Here is an 18,637-nt window from a genome sequence, read left to right as displayed (position 1 = left end):
GATGAATTGCAGTTGCAGCTACATAGTGCATACACATACTAGCAAGCAACCACAAGTTCCCCAGGGTTTAAAGGGTGTGGAGTTACGTTAGAATTCAAAGCGTTATCCCTGCCTCACGCTTCAGCAACCTCTACTCGCACATCATATCCTCCCCTGCAAATATATAACACTGACAAGACACCAACTGAAATAACCCGACAAGCAGTAAACAGCCGGACCCGCTGCTCAGTCCTGCTCACCAGACACGCACACAGCAGAAGCCACCTCCTCCACACAAACACGAGTCGCGCTTTCCCATCAGCGCTCGAGACGTCATCCTTCCCTACAACAATACAAACACAGTTGTAACTTACCGCACGACCCCTCGTGCCCACGGTGCAGCCACCACCACAACGACAACGAGCACTTACCACTCAGGTGTCGTGCACTTTCCGCACTCACACTGAACACGCTCATCATCACACTTCATGACCCTAGGTGGACGTGGCCGGCTCCATGAGTACTGCAGGGGCTTCCTGAAGCGATAAGGAAGTCCTGGGGAAAGACTCGGTAGGAATATTTCTTTATATTTGTTTAATGTTGCGTACGTGTCTGTTAGAAATGATGTGTTTTATCAGCGTTCGTGGGTTTGCGCTTCTTGTGTACATTTGAATATCTCTTGAAGGTTGGAGAGAGGAACTCATGACGCTGCCGGCCGGAGGGCAGCACTCGGGTTATACCCGCATTACCCTGTGATGTGGTAGGAGGTGAGGCATTCCCAGACGTATGCATGACCCGCCACACTTTGTTGACCGTGAGCACGAGACCCAGATCAAGACCCACAACGGTTCGTTAGGTTGCACTGTTGGGCGAGTATGAACAGTAAGGTGGTAGTGTACCTGAATGACACTTGCTGGTTTTATACGAATATATTACGTGAATTTAGGGCTTTCATCTTGTACGTTACTCCTGAGACTACTGTATTAGTTGATCAACCTTAATGGTGAAGTCCAGGTGGTGGCGATAAACAATGGTAAAGACCTTGAACCTGACCAGTTAACCCATGGTGCCAGTGGAGGGTAGTGAGGCGCCAGCGTTACATGAGCTGCTGAACCGTTGTACAACGGCAGTGTAGATGTGTTAGTGGTCCAGGTGATGTAGAGCTTGGTGGTAATGTGACGATGTTAAACGCAAGGTGAAGCTGATGTTTCAGATATGTTCCAATTTAGGGGGTTTGAAATCTAATTGATAAAGTTTATGTGATATATATATATATATATATATATATATATATATATATATATATATATATATATATATATATATATATATATATAGAGAGAGAGAGAGAGAGAGAGAGAGAGAGAGAGAGAGGACGTGTTAAATTTAGGGCATAGCCTAACACGGAGGGACTGAGAAATCACCCAAGGAATCTTCACCATGTGTTGACAAAGGCTCCGTCGACCCAGAACAATGCCGGGGCGGAGCTGCGTGCGGCTTAGGCCTGGTATATAGGCCTGCCACACCACCTGCACTGTCAACCTTTACCGTGTAGCGCCAGACGGTATACAAGAGTCACTTTTTTTGTACATATATTACGCGAATTTTTGATAGCTTGGCGTTTTTCTGTTTTTATGATCATAGAATAATTATCTTCTGTACTTTACATCATTTGCAGAGTAAATTACATTGGAGGTATCACTCTCTTGACCTGCCTCACGTCTATTCATGGTGACGTCTATTGTTGATTAAAGTTTTAAGAAAAAAATTGTACTGTGCGGTAACTTGAAACTGCTTTGGAAGGAAATGATGTAACGCTCTCCCCTGTTAACACAAGCACACAGTAACAGTATTACGTTATAGGATCAGTCTGTAAGATGGAGTAACGACACAATAGCAGTGTACGTTGTATGATCAGTCTGTAAGATGGAGTAACGACACAGTAGCAGTGTTACGTTAAGGATCAGTCGGTCTTTGTAAGTTGGGGTAACGACACAGTAAGTGTTACATTATATGATCAGTCGATCTTTATAACATGGAGTAACGGCACACCATCCATTATCGAGTCCATACATAGTAAGATTCTGCTGCCATTGTCTGCATGAAATAGAGCATCGGTATGAAAGGCGGCGACTTGTTTATATCCACGTGAGAGAGATTCAGATACCACACAAGAATAGACTGGAATATTTAACACCGTCTCGATAACCCGGGAGGAAATAACAGAGTCGGCCGTCATCGCCGGCTGGCCCCAGTGTGGTACATTGCCTGGGTAGGTGTGAGGACACGGGAGGTCCAGGGTGTGTGTGTGTGTGTGTGTGTGTGTGTGTGTGTGTGGTGCGACCACATTGTTGACTCCCACCCGCATCAGTAAATGCGTGTGGTATGTCCGTTTACCACAGTGTGTGGCACGCTCGGACGATAGGCTCTCTCTCTCTCTCTCTCTCTCTCTCTCTCTCTCTCTCTCTCTCTCTCTCTCTCTCTCTCTCGTGGTACGATTTGTGTGGCATGCACATTGATATCCTGTATGACAGTTTGTGTGGTATACACGTATGACAGACAGTGTGTAAGGCCTTTAAAGCGCGCGCTAAGCTTATATGGTACAGTGTGTGGCTAGCCTTTGAGGGACAATGTGTGGTAGGCCTGTGTGGTACAGTGTGTGATAGGCCTGTGTGGTGCAGTGTGTGGCACGTATCTGTGGTACAGTGTCTGGTAGGCCTGTATGATTGCAGTGTCTGGTAGACCAGTGTGATACAGTGTATGGTAGACTTTCGTGGCACAGTGTGTACCAGGCCTGTGTGGCATAATGTGTTGTAGGTCCGTGTAGCGGGCCTGTGTGGTAGTGTGTGGTAGGCCTGTGTGGTACAGTGTGTTGTACGCCAGTGTGGTACAGTGTTGTGGCGGGCCTGTATGGTACGGTGTGTGGTAGGCCTATGTGGCATAATGAGTGGCAGGCTCGTGTGGTACAGTGTGTGGCAGGCCTGTGTGTTGCAGTGTGTGGCAGACTTGCGTGGGATACAGTGTGTGGCAGACCTGCGTGGGATACAGTGTGTGGCAGACCTGCGTGGGATACAGTGTGTGGCAGACCTGCGTGGGATACAGTGTGTGGCAGACCTGCGTGGGATACAGTGTGTGGCAGACATGCGTGGGATACAGTGTGTGGCAGGCCTGTGTGATGCAGTGTGTGGTAGGCCTTCGTGGGATACAGTGTGTTTGAGGTCTGTGTAGTGCAGTTTGTGGTAGGCCTGTGTAGTGCAGTTTGTGGCAGGCCTGTGTGGTGCAGTTTGTGGCAGGACTGTGTGGTGCAGTATGAGTTAAGGCCTGTGTGGTGCAGTTTGTGGCAGGACTGTGTGGTGCAGTTTGTGGCAGGCCTGTGTGGTGCAGTTTGTGGCAGGACTGTGTGGTGCAGTTTGTGGTAAGGCCTGTGTGGTGCAGTTTGTGGCAGGCCTGTGTGGTGCAGTTTATGGCAGGCCTGTGTGGTGCAGTTTGTGGTAAGGACTGTGTGGTGCAGTTTGTGGCAGGACTGTGTGGTGCAGTTTGTGGTAAGGCCTGTGTGGTGCAGTTTGTGGTAAGGACTGTGTGGTGCAGTTTGTGGCAGGACTGTGTGGTGCAGTTTGTGGTAAGGCCTGTGTGGTGCAGTTTGTGGCAGGACTGTGTGGTGCAGTTTGTGGTAAGGCCTGTGTGGTGCAGTTTGTGGCAGGACTGTGTGGTGCAGTTTGTGGTAAGGCCTGTGTGGTGCAGTTTTTGGTAAGGCCTGTGTGGTGCAGTTTGTGGCAGGCCTGTGTGGTGCAGTTTATGGCAGGCCTGTGTGGTGCAGTTTGTGGTGAGGACTGTGTGGTGCAGTTTGTGGCAGGACTGTGTGGTGCAGTTTGTGGTAAGGCCTGTGTGGTGCAGTTTTTGGTAAGGCCTGTGTGGTGCAGTTTTTGGTAAGGCCTGTGTGGTGCAGTTTGTGGTAGGCCTGTGTGGTGCAGTTTGTGGCAGGACTGTGTGGTGCAGTTTGTGGCAGGACTGTAAGGCTTGTCCAAGTGGCATACCAGGCAAGCACTTAGTAATGTTGAAGAGTCCGCTGCCCGCCCGTCCCAGCCTCTGACCGTGTGTTATTAGCCTGATAAAGTCTGGTATATTCTCATGTATTGGACACATCAGTTTGTTGAAATGTTTTATAACACATAGTCTCGAGTTGAATTCTAAGGATTGTACCAATTAATAAAAGATCGACTTTATTGCGTGTATTTTTAGTCTCATTCCTGAATAACAAACATTTCTCGTTCATCAGACTTAGGTCTGGTGTGATAACTGGTATTACTGACCCTACAATAGTTGGTTGTGTAATCATCTTGTATGCCACGGTCGTTAATCGTATTTTAGTGTAACACGTAATTATATCGTCGTTATATTTTTTTCTCAGAAAATTTCTTTAGTCACGCGACATCAGAGAAAACGGAGATAGAGGGCGAAAGTGGAAGGGGAACTGTTAAAGAACTTTGTGTGTAGTCGTACAGAGTGAAATTTGCCCATGAAAAATGTCCTTTTGTTTGTATTTTCGTCTTGGATAGAGAAAGATGGTGGGCTTAATCAATCTTTGTTGATGATGCAGTTTTAGGATACGCCTCATGTTCATGTTTTTTTACAATTGACGTGTAAACATACAAAGATGAGCAGCCGTCGTGGAGTAACATTAGTGATTGCTACACTGGCTTTGCAGACCATCAATGTGGATATGATGGCAAGCAAAGTAATGCTATATACAGTGGAAATCTATTGGTTTACCGCAACCTTGTTAAGAAAACAGTTGTGACTTGTAATTGCCAATTACATCCAGCCTCAATGTTCGGCCAATGCATGGGTCACTTGACCACAGTCCCATTTATCAGCTTGTACATCTGCATCCTGTGTTGTGTGTTTGATCTGTAGTGACCTCGCCAGAGGTGATGGGGTCGAGGCATTCCCTAGTCAACGTCTGTAATTGCTGACGTTTTGTTTTTGCTTCAGAGCAGCGTGAGGTGCTTGTTGTGGAGTGACCGATGTCAAGACCCAGTGTGTTTCCCAAGGGTGTATTGCTCTCTAAGGGAAGGAGTGCAGTGTATGTGGTGACTGAAGGAGGAGTACTTACTTAAGAGTACTTTCGACAAGATTCAGGCTAGCCACTTGACGTTCACTGCAGGAAAAGCTCGAGTTACGAAGAACGAATTGTGCGAGTTGCGAGTTATCAAGCGTTATGAGTGAGATGAAGAGATTGTAAGTGGGGATGAAAACAAGTAAAACAGAGAGAGGGTGTGGTTTGGTTGGATGGAGCCTCGAGTGTGTGTGTGTGTGTGTGTGTGTGTGTGTGTGTGTGTGTGGAGCAGGGCGAGGTGGCTGATGGTCCAGCCATGTTTGGCAGGGGAGTTCGAGGGTCAGCTGCCCCTTAGGGAACACCACCGTAGACTTGTTTTTCGCTGAGAACTGTTAAGTGATCTGGGAGACTTCCAATCACAGTGGGCCTCTGTGACGGAGCCCTCCAGCCTTCACTACGGAACACCAGACACTGGCTTGGGAACCCTTAGTTTACTACATTTTTTTCAAGCTTGAAGCAATCAGACTGTTGCATCACGTCTCAGTTGCTTGAAGTAGTTCTTGTCCAGCTTCTGGTGAGTCAGCCATCATCACCATACCATCCTCAGCTCCCTAACTGCCGTTTTGTTATCAGTTTACTAACTGACGAGTTTTTATGTTCATTAAACTAGACCTCCCCCCCCCCCCCCCTAACAACTGATGTTTGATATGGAAGGATTTATGGAAGGTGTCTAGCTCTGTCTGGGTATAGGTGTCGCCTTACCCAGTCTCTGCTGGGTACGTGTTGAGCTTATATGGTACTGAGATACGCGGTCAGGCACACGTCACGTACACGGTGAGCTGATGCTGAGGACACTATAGGAAAGACTGGTGGTAAGGAGGGTGTTAGTCACAGCGTCAAAAGGGGTTTACAAGATATACTGGCATAAGAGGATGTGTGTGTCATGCTGACACTAGGGGATGGTATGACTGTTGGAGATTAGTGCATGTGTGAGTCAGACCGATACTGAGGAAATGCTTCATTGATATTAAACTGTATTTAGGTCAGTCATGTTGAAGATACTACAGAACAGGTTAGCATCAAGGGGTTTGTGGTGCAGAGTGGCACAAGGTGTATGTGGGTGTTGCTTTTCGGTAAAGGTACCGCCGGATAGTCTGGCACTGAGAAATGTGGTGAAGATTGTGTCAGTAAGGCTTATGGGAGGCAAACTTGCTCCACTGTAAATGTAGGACTGGTTGTCAGGCAAGGCTGTGTGACACAAACTAATTTCACCAAGTGTGTGGAAGGTAGACTGGCTGTACAGCCCAGACTGGCGTTGAGTAGTGTACTGAACAGATGGCCACCAAGGAATGTATGGATCTAAGTACCTACAAGGGGTGTCTAGGAACACACACTCACGAGAGGGATGTTTTGATAGCCTAATGTTGGACTTACACCAAGGGATGTCTGGAACTAATAGGGATATGTCAGGTAGAGGGACGCTAGAAGGGTATGAGTGGGTCTGGTGCAAAGGTAAAGAGTGGGACAGACTTGCTTGAGTTACAAGTTTAATGAAACAGCATTAAAGGTGTGTCTGGTAGAGTGACGCTGATTGGTGAGGAGTGAATACTGACTGGAAGGATTGCGAGGTGCCAGCTAGTGTTTGTGGGGGCAGGGGCAAGTTAGCGCTATGTAATGCACACAGGGACTGAGGAAAATCTTGGTCAGATTACGTTGGAGTAAATGGAAAAGGCAGATAACAGGAGACCTGATAGTTCATGACGAGGCTATCTGCGGTCATATCTTATTTGTGGTAGGGAGAGGATAGTAAAGCAGAAGGGTATAGGGTAACACAGCCATAATGGATGTGTGAGACAGACAGCACCAGAAGTAGTGTACACATAGATAGTTTTGGGTGTGGGGCTCACAATGGCATCAAATGGTACTTAGAGTTAACAGCCAGTGAAGGGTGAGTGGGCGAGACTGATGACAGAGTTAACTGTAGAGGGAAGGGAGTGAGGAGGCAATGTGGTAGACACCCATAAGAGGACATATAGGTGTCTGCCATCAAGGAATTATGAAGGCCGCTTAAAATAGTGATAAGGAGTAAGAATTATGCTGAACGCTCTTAATCAACAACAGGGGCTCCACAATTATAATTTCACTATATTCCATTAGCATATGGAGTCCGTCCCGTCTTATCAAGACTAGCAAGTTTATGGAAAATGTAAAGAAATTATGTCGGTAAGATTATCAGGAGCCGACATTACGGGGAGGTGGAGGGAGGTGGGATGAGAACGGCGACCGGGCTCATGTCGTCAACAGGTTGTGTATACACACGCTGGCGCATGCATGTGCGTTTGTGTGAATGTATGTGTGTTTGTGTGTATAGTTGTGTGTGTTTATATATATATATATATATATATATATATATATATATATATATATATATATATATATATATATATATATATATATATATATTCGAACATGTAGAGCGGAGGGGGTTAGAGAATCCTGGCGTCTTTGCATGATGTTGTTGGCCTCGTCTTGCGTGTCGTGAAGTAAACCTGCACGGGAGTATCAGGTGGCGGCGGCGAGGCGTGCACCACGGGAGCCAGGTCTGCCGCGCCACACGTGCACTTGGTTGTACAGCTGCCCAGGCGTATATCGGCGGACGGCGAGTGTGTTTACTTCGTAACGAGGTCAGGTAGCGAGTCACACGCGGCCCCTGCCTCACTGTAACGTCGTGAATCACATCACCTCGACCAGCTCCCGTGAGGTTGTGTGTCTCCAGGTGACAAGTGCTGGTGGTGGGTATATGGGGGAGGTCAGTCATGAGACATGGCAGTGGTCTGGTGGGAGGGAGGTGAAGACAGAAGACTGGGAGGGAGTTGCGATGTTGTTCCTAGGAACGTTTGTAGTGACGATACTCTGAGCATTGCTTTATCATTCTCGAATCTCATCTCAGTTCAGTAATTGTTACAGCATTGAATTCACTTGGCTTTTTTTTTTTTCTTGTATCTCTCGTTTCAGCTGCAGCTACTGTACGACCACATGACTGACCACACGTTCTGATGTGCTGAAATCTGTGTTTGGCATTCCCTCACACATGGTGGATATTTTAAAACCCCGTGACTGCAGGGCACGGGTGGTGTAGGGCGCGGCCGCTGGTCGGATACCTAGCCAAGCCAGGGTTGTTTACATTTACATACACCATACTGAGGCCCAGGAGGTCCTGGGGTGTCCAGTGTGGATATCAGTGAAGGATATTTCACTCGTGACCCAATAGTCACGCAGAAGGCGCAGCTGAGCTCCAAGTAGACGGCATTACCACAGATGCTTGAGCAGGTGCGCTTCCTTACGTGTCGGCTGTGTCACGGGATGATGATGATGGCTGTGTTGTGATCATCCCTCACGTACACATGATTGACCAGCGTGTGATCCACTGGAAGGTCGTGGCTGACACTCTACTCCTCTCAGGTTGCCCAGCAAGGTCACCACCTAGACAGATGGTTTGCTGATCTCGCCCTCCCCGGGGAGTTAGTGTGTTACATGTAGCTGTACTTTGCACATGGCTGCTACATATTTTTGTAGTTATCATAATTTTTAGCATTTTTTCTTCTCGACAGCAGCTCACCATGGCAGACACTAAGCGGTCGCTGTGTGCCTAATCGCTTGTCATCCAGTGGTCGTCAGGAGTCGCGCTTCAGTGAGGCCCATAGTTTATACAGTTGTTCCCAGGATGTGAAGCATCAAATGGTATTGGGCAGAGACGACGCTCTCACCAACTGTCTTGTTTCATTAGTAATCCTGTTTTCTATGCTGCCACACAAATTGTATTTACAATCATCAGTTTTGACACATCTGGAACTATTCTTAGCTACTTACCAAGATTTCTTTTGAATATTATTGTACTTTTCCCACACCGGTTTCTCATTTCTCTTGACAGCTCATTTGATAAATTTCCCATCTTTCTTGCTTTGGCTCTCGTAGATATATGTTTGATATATTCGTGCCATGTTCCAGGACACCATTATATGTTTAATTTGTTTCTCCCTTGCTAAGACGCTGTTAAACCAAGCGTATTATTTCTGATGGCCTCATTTCGTTGCTATTCCTAGATTATCACATACATTTTCTTGCAGACTGTCGAGACTTTCCTGTTGGCCCCTCAGAAGGAGTAATCGTCACATCCTGTATCTTATCATGTTTTAGCTGTTTAAGTTTATCATCATTGACTCCCAGTTGATTCTCCTTTGTTTCCTTGTATGCTGTGTTTAGGTCTTAAGTTATTATTTTTTCTTTATCCTCTTCTTGTTATTCTCAGTGTGGGGGTCACCTGCCAAGCATCATGTTACACTCGTATATGTTTCAGAGTATACCAGTTGTCATAACTTTATAATGGAGAGTATTAGAGGGGATGATACCGTTCCTCGAAGAGCTTTTTGAAAAAAAAAAGATCATCCGGCGTAGTTACATGAGGTACAGAGAGAGAGAGAGAGAGAGAGAGAGAGAGAGAGAGAGAGAGAGAGAGAGAGAGAGAGAGACTTGCACGCTGGCACACACACATGGCTGACGAAGGTACACATGAACAGACGTACTGCATATATTAACTGGTCCCAGCTGGTTATGTGCACAAAATATATCTACTCTTGATCTACCTGCAGACGATTACCCGACATCTTTATATTATTACAAGCGTGACATTGATATAGACGGTCTCTGTACGTATTTTGCGAGAGCAAACGTCCCATCCCGGCAGTAATCTTATGCTCTAAGTGAAGAACCATCTCATTGCTGTCACTGAGGCCCTCCCAGGCTCCATTATGAGCAGCTGGCAGACGGTTCCTCTGCTTCACATTCATGGTGGAGGTCCGCCAGCCTCCCCGACCCCCCGCCGGGCTACCCGGCTCTTTCTTCACGTTTTTATGGTTGATTGTCCTCCTATTCACGGTCCTCATTCATGAGGGGCGGCGAGGGGCTGAGAAAGGCGGAGGAAGAGAGTTGAAGAGGAAATAGAAAAGGGAGACGAAAAAAGGTTTTGAATGCATGGAAGCTGGGAACCATGGTTGGAAAAGAAGAGAGAAAGAATTGATGATAAAATGGGATGGAAAGAGTGAGTGAGTAGGAAAAGATGAGGATGGGAAAGGGAAAGGAAGGGACCCAAAGAAGAAGATGAAAGAAGCTAGAAACATGAGAGGAATGAAGGTGCTGAGGGCACGGATCTAGGTTTACCTTCGGCAGGTGAGTAGACGCTGTACATCCTGTATGTTGTGTGGTTTGTGCTACTCTATTGTTATATACCTCTGAGGCCAGGAACGCAGACACTTGACGGAACAGTGGTTCATCAGGTCAGATCAGTTTTAGTTAGGTTAGTTCGAGGTATGATTCGGTACAAGTCTTTCATGTATGAAATTTTATATATTGAACACAGAGACCCAGAATTTTGTGATTGTAATTGGATTGTTGTGTAGATGAAGGGAATATTCTGCCTTCTCGCCAGTGTTTGATCATTTCCTTTTATCATCATTCTCCACTAACGTCATATCATTATGCAGTCATAGATTTATCCTATTACACAGATTAATCGCTGTCGTAGACTTACATGAGCATAATTCATAACATTATAAAGAGCATAAACGTATGAAAATTTATTTACAAATAAGCGAGTTCTGTAAGCGATGACCCCTCGAGCACTGGGCACGACCCTTGGATGTGAGGGCGTGACCTTTGACCCTGAAGGGTCATGGGAAAAGGTCACGCCATCATACCCCAAGAGCGTACCGTCGTGCTCAAGACATAAATAGGTATATGATTATCGCTGATGAACGAGGCCGACCTGCATGGTACTGTGCGATGGAGCCGCTTGATGTAAGCATATTAGTGGCCAGAGAGATGCTGGTAGTTTACGGTCCTTGCTCCACCACGCCATAGAATGAGACTGACAGTATAACTCTGCCACATCCTCATCGCAACAGCACCACACCACCGTCCACTTTACCCACAAGAGTGTATGATCCCCAGTCTGCCTACAACAGTGCGTTGTCCACAGTACTCCAACACCCTCACAGTCTGCCTCAGCAGGAGGAGACTGTTATACACAAGAAAACAACCACAACACCATCGCAGTCTACCAACGATAGTACAACACCCGTGATATTACTGCAGTACATCAGCAGGACCTCCGGCTGAACATTGTCCCTCCACCACCTACCCACAAAAACAAAATTACAGTAACGAAGCCACCACAACTTCCCAACACGCCGCCTCAGCACTAGACCTAACTCCAGCCGACGCCGTTGTCTTCGTTCTGGCATCTGTAACGGCCTCTCTGCTAATATCCGAAGACGTTCTGCTTCGAGTAATCTCTGTATCAAAGATGATGGAGAGTCCACATGGTGTTGAAGTCGCCTTTTTTTTTTCGGACCGTCATGTTTCCTGCTTCCAGACCACCACCACCTTGTGCACACAACCTTGGCCTTACACAAGACATTCCCTGAGCCTCCCAGGTTATGTTTGTTCACCTTGGCTGGGTCGTGCGGTGCGTAGTTTGTTTTGAGGGCCGTCACTCCGTGTTTATACTGGCGTGGTGGATAGCGGGGATGTGAGAAAATGTCAGGTTAATTCCCCCAGAACACCTCCATACAGATGGTACCTCTCGCTGTGGATTTTGTACAGAACATTACCGTCATTTTTCTGTCTCCCGCGGAGTGCTATCTATAAACGGTATTGGAACAATTAGGATCAATATTACTTCCATCGTTGAAAATATGTCAATATGCATCCCGGGTTGAAAGGATTTTCAACAAAGATAAGATATAAGGCTTCAGTAGATCTAGAGTCGTGTTGGCATTACGAGGGAGCAGGTTATGCTGACACCCCCCGTGTATCCAGGATGGTAAGGGGTGGGTGTTATGGAAGGTGTGGAGGCCGGTAGAGTCCTGTGCTGCACTAAGTTGATACTTCCTCATTGCATGGGTAGAGGAAGGGAGCCACGTCACCCAGTTGATCTCCCCACCCTGGATGCTCTTTTCCCGCAGCATCTGATGTACTGGAGGTTTGTGACAGAGTGAGCATGCTCAGGTCTTTCATGTTGTCTATGTTACACCAGAGGCTGGGAGTGTGATCATCGTATCCTGAAGAATAAAAAAAACAAAAATCCCTGTATTTCATGAAGGGAAAACTCACAGATAGTCAAGACTTGCGTTTGGTTCGACGAAATGGTTCATTATAGGTTAGTAACGTTGTCAGAAGGATGTATTCAAGAGGGCGGGATGTGTGATGGAAGGAAGAGGATTGACGAACTGCCTCCCACAAGCCATGTATTGGATGGGCCATGGTTCCCATGGTGGCCTAGACGAGACTATTCTTTTTTTTGTGCCTTTTAAGCGGCTAATTTGTTCGCCACTCCTACCTATCCTGTGAGCAGTGACGCAATATGAGGAAGGATACCGAGCGTACACAAGGCCCAGGGACTGGGGCCTCAGTGATTGAACTACTTTATTGGTTACATAGTAAGGAAAATTGAGTAAACTCTTCACCAGTCGACAAGGTATGTGAGGTTTACAACAGTTGAACAACAGTGATTAGATTACGTATCAAGATATACTATAACAAGTCACACACCTTGCTGAGGGTGCTCTCCGTCGCTGGGTGTGTCTGGCTGCACACCGCATTTCCAGCCTTCAGCACTATATAACCGAGGCCAGTCCATGTTTGTCATGATGTTTATGATGATTGTAATAATGGGTGTCGTGGAAACAGTGATGATAGTACGATCAGTCTTATGGTGAAGAATGATGATTGTATTGATAAGGTGATGGAATTATCGTTCATTGACGGTTGTGATGGTAGTAGTAGATGTACAGATTATATAATAGTAGTAGATGTACAGATTATATAATTGGTGAGGGATTATGACATACGCCAGACAGGTGTACGACTCAGTCCTCACAACTCAGATGGAGAAACCAGGAACGAGGCCATGGCTTTAACAAGTAGATGGAAGTGTAACAGTTGTTAGTGTGTAGCTTACGACGCGCTTGATATAGCCATCCCCGAGGTAGAGTATGTTCTGTTCCTCACCAAGATTGTAAAAATATGTTATGGTCCGAAATTGAACACGGTCGGCCAAGAATCTTTTCCGCTGACCTTGTGTATATGACTTCATCTTAAACCTCTCTCTCTCTCTCTCTCTCTCTCTCTCTCTCTATATATATATATATATATATATATATATATATATATATATATATATATATATATATATATATATATATATGCGCACCGCTACTTAAATCTGCTAACCCAGTCTTTTAAAAGCTTTCGCTCTGTTGCAACCACTCCAACCTCCAGACTCCTTTATGAAAGTCTTGTGTTTGACTGGGCCTATGCTGACATTGCTAATTCAGTAGATGGTCAGCAGTCCAAACATGAAGCCTCTCTCCACCACTCATTCCCTTATCAGCCTCCGAGACTTCCTTTACCGAAAATTAGTGAAGTGCAAGACCTCGGTGGCACTCAGGCTCGAAGACTTCTCTAAGGCTCTCGATTTGGTGAACCATGACATGATCATACAGAAAGCTGTCCATCAGGGACTACATAGGTGTCTCGTCTCGTGGGTGGCGGACATCCCGACCGGGTGACACCATACCGTCCGCTTTAGGGAAGCCACATCGACCTCGTTACCCCTAACGTGAATTGTACCACAGGGCTTCCTCCTCCTCCTCATCAATGATCAAGGCCCAGATGGAAAAGGGCAAGCAGAGTCATCCTGGGCCTTTGTACACCAGCTACTTAAAGGTCCTCATCTTGCTGACCTTGTTGACCTCTCTGATCAACACCGGCAGCTCACACGGCAGTTTAGCAATAAACTTCTGACACACGCACACACACACACACACACACACACACACACACACACACACACACACACACACGCACACACACACACACGCGCGCGCCACAGAATTTGTTGCTATTTCGAGTTCGAAAGTTCTGAGTTTTGTCAATATGAGAAAGGTTATGGTCTACCCTGTGGAGATTTTCAACATGGCACAGGGCAAGTATCTGTGCCGGTCATATCTAACGTGGCAGGTTGTGCAGGATACCAAGGCATGACGGGTCGCATCCTCTACTAACTCCAGTGGTCAGAGAGAGTAACAGAGAGGGAGAGAGAAAAATTTATACTTTATTTGTGAGAGTGGAGGTGGGTGCCGGACCGAGCCGTGGAGGGTACTAGAAGCCTCCAGTATCAGTGTATGGTATACATTTGTATACAGAAATCAAGGCATACAGTAATTTTTGTATATACATACCAGACTAATTGTTGCACCTGAAAAAAGTTATTTACAATAAAAGTTTCTGTTTTACAGACTTGTGTGAAAGTATACTTGAACGGTGACATTCACTGACGACAGAGAATTATATTTCATGTTTCCCAGTCGTTTTATCCAATCGAGAGTAGCGTTTGTATGTAGCCTTGGCTCATCAACGGTCAGTGATGTGTTTGTAATGTTGAAGTTTAATTACTTTGTTAATCATTGTTGAACCTACAGTCTGATCATAAGGTTGAGTGAGTGTCATCCTGTTAGTACCAGGAGGTGTAGAGGACAGTAGGGGGGGTGAGGCTGTGAACTGGTAACAACTGGCCACAACGAACTCGACCCTGACCCTCCTCCCCACAGTGCGGGCGGCCGCCGTGCTCCGCTCTCACACCTACAGTATGTTTGTTGCTTCGCTATGTCTAGATTGCTGTGATTGTTGACGATCTTCCCTTCTGGTAAGCAGGGGAGAGGGGTTTTGATGCATACAGTTCAGTATGTACAGTACTATGCACAGGCGTTATCAAACACTGTAGATTACTTGAAGTGTACATTCTTCTTATTCCAGAACGAAGTCAAGATGAATTGATTATGGTTTCATATTAAAAGCTCACAGGAAATAGTTCCATAGTTCATTGAAGGACGTGCCAGATGGTCTGGGGTCACATGAGGACATACAGCAAAATGATACTTCAATGTTTAACAGGTTCTGGACACGCCTTAAAAGTGATATCTGGTACTGGTTCGTTATCAGTCACATACCAGAGGTGTGTATAATCAGTTCTCGTGCTGTATCTTGCAATATCTGGTACTGCTTTTGTATCAATATCTTGCCACATGAATGTGTAGCCACGTCTTGTTGTAACAGCATAGCAGTGTTGAGTCTTACTCTTCTGTGTGTCGGAGCTTTGTCACGTGTCACATAAAACATCACGGTGTTTGATGCTTGTTCTCACGGCGCTGAGCATCCCCAGCCAACACACTATTACATTGAGTGTTTTCTCAAGATTATTATGATAGAGTTACTGGACATGCTTAAGGTAGCCGATAACACTCTGGTCGAATGCAACAACCTTGGATGGCTGACACAGCTACCTTGTTTTGTCTTCGTAATCCAATATGTGTGAGGGAATCCACAAGAATTTCATCATGAGCTGATGTCCTCGTAGTATCCTCCTCCTCCTCCTCCATCTTCATTCAGCATGAGGACAGTTGAGTGAGTGAGTGAGTCAGGGGTAGCTGACCCCATTGTGTCCACTGTTGTCAAGATGCTCAGTAGTAGCGTTCATACCAACCAGTTCACATAGCATGGTACTTGCCAAGTGCTCAAGTCTCATTACTCTGTAAGCCAAACACAGCGGTACAGCCAGCTCGTCCATATGATTGTCAAGAAAGCCATCAGAGTGACGAACTTTAAGAAATTAGTAAAAGGAAAAAAAAAGATTGCTAGAACTACGTACATAACATATTCGAAACTAGTAACAAGAGCTGTGCCTACATTCACCAGAAACTGTCATACAGTAAGGTGGTAATATAGTGTGACGCACAAGAAAACTATGATAGGTCTTTAGTGATTTATTTTTTCTTCTTACAAGTAGGAATTATATTCACCGATCGGCGTATCCTTGGACCAGACTTCTTAACAACTGCAGCATGTGCCGGCTGGCTGCACCGTATGGCTCTTGCCAGCACCACTTTGCCGTGTGTGGAGGTGGGAGGGGATCTCGCCAAACCGAGTACGCGCCTGTCATCGGAAGGTACCCGAGAATGTTGATTAATATATTGTCAAGACTGGTTTTCACATGATCCGGTGTGGCCGTGCCGGGATCCGACACCATCCGGCACCAGATATATCCTATAAGGTCGACCTGTGTATCCAGATGGAACTAGGAGGTGGTGGCCAGAGTTTCGATCTGAAGCGGAGGGAGGCACGGAGGAACGGATAGTGGAAGGGATAGGTAGACAGACTGAAGAAGAGATGAAGGGAATGCAGTAATATAGATGGTTAACATGAGGCTATAGAGGACGGGCAGGGGACTGGAGTGACCATACAGGGACTGGAGTGATGACCGTATGGTTAGTGAAGGATGGGTCGTGAGGACACGATGACCGGGTTGTTCAGTAGGGGACAGGTGTCCGCTGAACCTGCAGTGCTACATGTAGGTCTTACGGTAGAGAGGGAGACTAGAGTGAGGGGTGCGCTCCCTCACATGCAAGTCGGGAATGTGTGTTCCATGTGAGGGCGAAGTCGTCGAGCGCTCAAGCTTGTGTCAAGATGCCGCGTACTGTCGTGTTACTTTGGATTCCTCTCCTGTTGTGGTACTTTATTTGTTTCATTCTTTTCTCTCCATTTTCAGTACTTCATCTCCCGACTCTGTCTTCTCGTCACCCTTCACTCTGCCCTTGTAGTGTCCTCTCATCAACTTCATCTACTTTTTGTTCGCTAACCTATCGTTCCTACACTTAATCTCGCTACCCAGTTTACACCAAGATACAACACCAGTCCTGTTTTCTCTGCCCATCCCTTCTCATTTTTCCATCTTCCTTTTCTGTTCTGTTTTTTTTTTTTTCACCTTTTCCATCACATCTGTGTCGTGTTTCAACGTATCCTGTGTACCATGCAAGGTAGATCTCCATACCTTTCCAGGGTATGGCCTCTATTGACGTTTGTCCGTGTGTGTCTTCATTGATCAGTCAGCAGCCACAGTCTGAGAGCATGTGATGCTGCTTCAGGAAAACCATGGTCCCAGTAAGGTACGTATCTATACAGGTTACTGGCGGTTGGGTGGTGTAGGGAGGAGGGAGCATCCCTGGCCGACCCCGGCGCCATCTGCTCGGGCGGCCGGCAACTAGTATGAGCTGACTCTGCCCCTTGACTCAGCCCACCAGTCTGTAAAGAACAGGTGCGTGTGACACATGTGCTGAGAGGTACATCTAGGAGCCTCAATGAACCAAACTTTACCATTGGTGACGACTCGCAACACAGCAGTGACGTGTAATGATAATGGAGGATTTCTTGAATGGCGGGAAAGAGTATGTTTGATAGTTTTATATCTTAATTATGCACGCGTAGAGAATGTGTTGATAATCTCTTTGAAGTACAAGTCCCGGTAGATTGGATGAGTGTAACGAACTTGTTAAGGAAATACTGACTGCATATCCTTGTTGAAAAGAGAACATTGCCACTTTTGGCTCTAGTGCACAAATAAAGTGTAGCCCCTGTGTGTGTGTGTGTGTGTCTCAGAGTTCAGAATGAGTGCGTCGAAACTTGCGAGACGTATCATGTGTAGATAAGATCCTTATCTCGATGATATCAGACAGGCATATAGTTGACATGCTCACAAGATTAGAGATTTTGTGCTGTAATCCAGTTATATGTGGATAAGATTTCGTGAGAGAGTGAGCCGGAAATCTGTGGTGTCAAGTCCGTCTTGGAGAGTGTCGCTTGTATCACTGACATGGCTGGACTATGATCAGGAGGCTGCGATTACTCAGCACTGAGAAGGTATTATGATAACTATTTTGATAAAGTTTCCCCTTAATTCTACTCGGGTTTCTTACACAGTTTTGATAGATGTACATTTTAACAACTGAACATTAATGTATGTATAGATTAATTTTTTTTATATTCATGTCATTCCCTAATGTATGTATGTATGTGTGTATATATATATATATATATATATATATATATATATATATATATATATATATATATATATGTGTGTGTGTGTGTGTGTGTGTGTGTGTGTGTTCATTATCTGCTCGTGTCATATGCGCTGGATATATTTATGATGTTCACCTTACCTTATAAGTGTTGGTAATAAACTTGACGAGTTTTTGTTTACTCCTGGCCAGATGCAGCAGTTGACAGTATCTTACAGGTACCGTCTCCCCACCTCAGCCAGGCTGATATCTAGTGCTCCTCGTAATATATATATATATATATATATATATATATATATATATATATATATATATATATATATATGTGTATATATATATATATATATATATATATATATATATATATATATATATATATATATATATATATATATATATATATATATATATTATGCCTAATTCATATAATTACGGGCAATATGAAACTAAGTTCCCAAGTGCACTTTCGTGTGATGATCACGCTGTCAGGGGAGACACAAGACATGAGATAGAAGATGTAGAACAATGAAATAGAAGATGAAGAACAATCACTTTATATACAACATCTGTAAACAGTTCCCTTTCCTATCCACTTAACAGAAATAAAAAATTTATGACAAACTTGATGCCA

At 45.4% G+C, this 18,637-nt stretch overlaps 1 protein-coding gene across 19 annotated transcripts in view; it reads left to right on the top strand.

The window, feature by feature from the left end:
- The window catches only part of by (focal adhesion protein tensin), a 1,595,780-nt gene that overhangs the window by 680,320 nt on the left and 896,823 nt on the right, over positions 1-18,637 (top strand). Inside the window, exon 1 of one of the 19 annotated variants that reach the window (XM_071662727.1) lies at positions 17,265-17,845. The exons of 17 other annotated variants lie outside the window; for them this stretch is intronic. In XM_071662727.1, coding sequence (XP_071518828.1) covers positions 17,810-17,845 — 36 coding nt within the window. In that variant the 5' untranslated portion in view covers positions 17,265-17,809. Of the gene's footprint in view, positions 1-17,264; positions 17,846-18,637 lie in introns of those variants that run through there. One more of the 19 variants, XM_071662737.1, reaches the window with a different exon arrangement.

Source organism: Panulirus ornatus, chromosome 6 (assembly GCF_036320965.1).
Source record: "Panulirus ornatus isolate Po-2019 chromosome 6, ASM3632096v1, whole genome shotgun sequence".
NCBI classification, from domain to species: domain Eukaryota; kingdom Metazoa; phylum Arthropoda; class Malacostraca; order Decapoda; family Palinuridae; genus Panulirus; species Panulirus ornatus.
This window is presented reverse-complemented; position numbering and strand designations above follow the sequence as displayed.